Raw genomic sequence first — 2,396 nt, forward strand, 5'->3', positions numbered from 1 at the left:
GGGGCACAATTCAGGGTGGTACAAAAAGACAAAAAGCCTATTTAAAAGAATGCAGTAATGATAGTTTAGCATAATTTGTAATTTTTTTATTCACATATACATAATTTAGTTTTATTAGAATTTCGGTAACACTTTATAATGAGGTTCCATTTGTTAACTGTATTTAATGCATTAATTAACACCAAGCAATACATTTGTTACAGTATTTTTGTTAATAAAAATACAACTGTTCATTGTTAGTCCATGTTAGCTCTGGCCCATTACATTTGTCTACCAAATCAGCCCTGTGGTATAACCAATATACAGAAACATGAAGGGAAAAAAAAATAATAATGACAAGGATCCCTGTAGATTCTCGAGACTGTGACAGGATCAATAAGTATCTTAAAATATCAAATATTAATAAACATTAAATAAAATATTTTATCTTTTTATGACAGGTTAAGGTTGTAAAATGAAGTTCCGGTTGTGAAATGTCAAATGGCATATGGTACAACCTCCCAACTTAGTTAATTGAAAAAAAAAATCTAAATCTAAATATTTAAATTTTCTTTTCTTTTTTTTTACTCTTAGTATTAAAGTTTTTTTAAACCATATGAAATGAACAAAAATACAAAAAAGTAAATTTTCAAAAATTTGGTACATGTGTTTTAAACTTTAAACTTTTTTCCATTCATTAACCCACAATTTAATTTTAAAAAATTAAAAAAATAGAAAAAAATGAATAAAATACAATTTTTAAAACAGCTCATGATTCATACGTAAATTCCACAATAAGAAATAGCATCACAGCAATTTAAACTTGAAATACCATGTTCATGTCTCACAGCAGATACTCACACTCTGCTTTGATAGCGGCAGTGTTGACAGGTGTGTACGGGTGTCTGGCCAAATATCTGGATCTCAACAGGTCCTGGCAGACGCGTCGAGCAGCTTTCGTCAGCTGAGACGTGTGCAGGAAGAAAGCCTGTCTGGTCTTAACAGCAAACTTTGGGCTTCCGCTGTGTCTCATGGGCAGACCGTGAGGACTCTGAACACAGACAGCGAGATCTAAATATTGCATTTTAATTCTGTTAAAGTCCATGAATTTCACTTTTAAACATAAATGAAAGAAAGTTTCGCTCATTCACGGCATTAATTTAACAGTCACAAAGAGGCATAATAAAACAGAATTGCACAGCACAAGAAAAAACAGACTAAATAAAACGACTCGGAGGAGAGAGCAAGAATTTCATGTCAAGAATTGATTCGGGGCCCCGTGGAGCATGTTTGGAGAGAATCCACTTTACACCCACCATGTTGTTGCGGTTGGGTCCGGGCCTCTCTCCATCCAGTCTGGTTGGCATCTTCAGACCTCCGTACTTTTTCCAGTAAGTCCAGCAGGAGGCACACAGTCGGCACTGCATGTTGAGCGGCCCCCATGAGTACCACTGATACGAGCTAGTGGCTACACACAAACAAACACATCAAGCTCCTTCCAACTCCACTCTGCTCTACTCGCTGTAGTTTAACCTTTAACCTGAAATAATATTAAAGCTGACATATAATAGAAAACAGGATTTATCCTCTCTTTTTTTAAATAAAAATCAAATCAGTACTCAGCAACTTTATTGTATTCAGCCTGTACTGGTTGGGACATTATTACTTATTATTTGCTTATTTCATGTGCAATTATTTAAACAGCTTAACCAACCATAACAGATGTCATTTACATGTAGAACATCGTTACTATAGTATTATTTTTATTAGTATTCATTAATATTTTGAATTAGCTTTTTTTATTTTAATTTTTTATTTACATTTTTGTTTACATTTTTATAATGTTGCTGCTTTTGTCATCATTATTGTTTTTTATTAATATTAACAATATTTCTATTTAACTATAATTATTTTTATTTTAGTTTTAATAATTTTAGAACTTCAACTTATTTCAGTTAGTTGCCAAGGATCTAATTTCATTTCTCATTTTATTTTACACTGCGTGCATAATAATTAGATGCATACATTGCACATGCATACATTGAAAAGAATAAATTGTTGAATAAAGTCGTTAATTTAGTTTTCTTTGCACACAAAAATATTCTCGTAGCTTCATAAAATTGCCGATGAACCACTGATGTCACATGGACTATTTTAACAATGTCCTTGCTACCTTTCTGGGCCTTGAACATGACAGTTGCGTTGCTGTCTATGCAGGGTCAGAAACAACCCTCTACATTGCGAGTAAATCGCTCGCATATGCGACTAAATCTTCATTCTGGGCGACTAAATGATGTCTAATATTAGCCAATTGCTAATAAGTTCTCAGATTTTACTCGCCAGTGTGGGAGTTGGAGGCTAAGTATAAGTTTAGCTCAGATATATTTTCACTCGCCGAACACTCTCTGACTGAGCGC

The 2,396-nt window shown here is 33.4% G+C and overlaps 1 protein-coding gene across 2 annotated transcripts in view; it reads right to left on the reverse strand.

Moving 5' to 3' along the window:
• The window catches only part of mta1 (metastasis associated 1), a 47,953-nt gene that overhangs the window by 5,602 nt on the left and 39,955 nt on the right, over nucleotides 1–2,396 (reverse strand). For both annotated transcript variants that reach the window (XM_016568756.1, XM_016568755.1), the window contains exons 13-14: nucleotides 1,296–1,447; nucleotides 841–1,030 (exon numbers count right to left, since the gene is read on the reverse strand). In XM_016568756.1, coding sequence (XP_016424242.1) covers nucleotides 841–1,030; nucleotides 1,296–1,447 — 342 coding nt within the window. The remainder of the gene's footprint in view (nucleotides 1–840; nucleotides 1,031–1,295; nucleotides 1,448–2,396) is intronic.

The sequence above is a fragment of the Sinocyclocheilus rhinocerous genome, unplaced genomic scaffold, assembly GCF_001515625.1.
Source record: "Sinocyclocheilus rhinocerous isolate Xijiao unplaced genomic scaffold, SAMN03320098_v1.1 scaffold61, whole genome shotgun sequence".
Taxonomy (NCBI): domain Eukaryota; kingdom Metazoa; phylum Chordata; class Actinopteri; order Cypriniformes; family Cyprinidae; genus Sinocyclocheilus; species Sinocyclocheilus rhinocerous.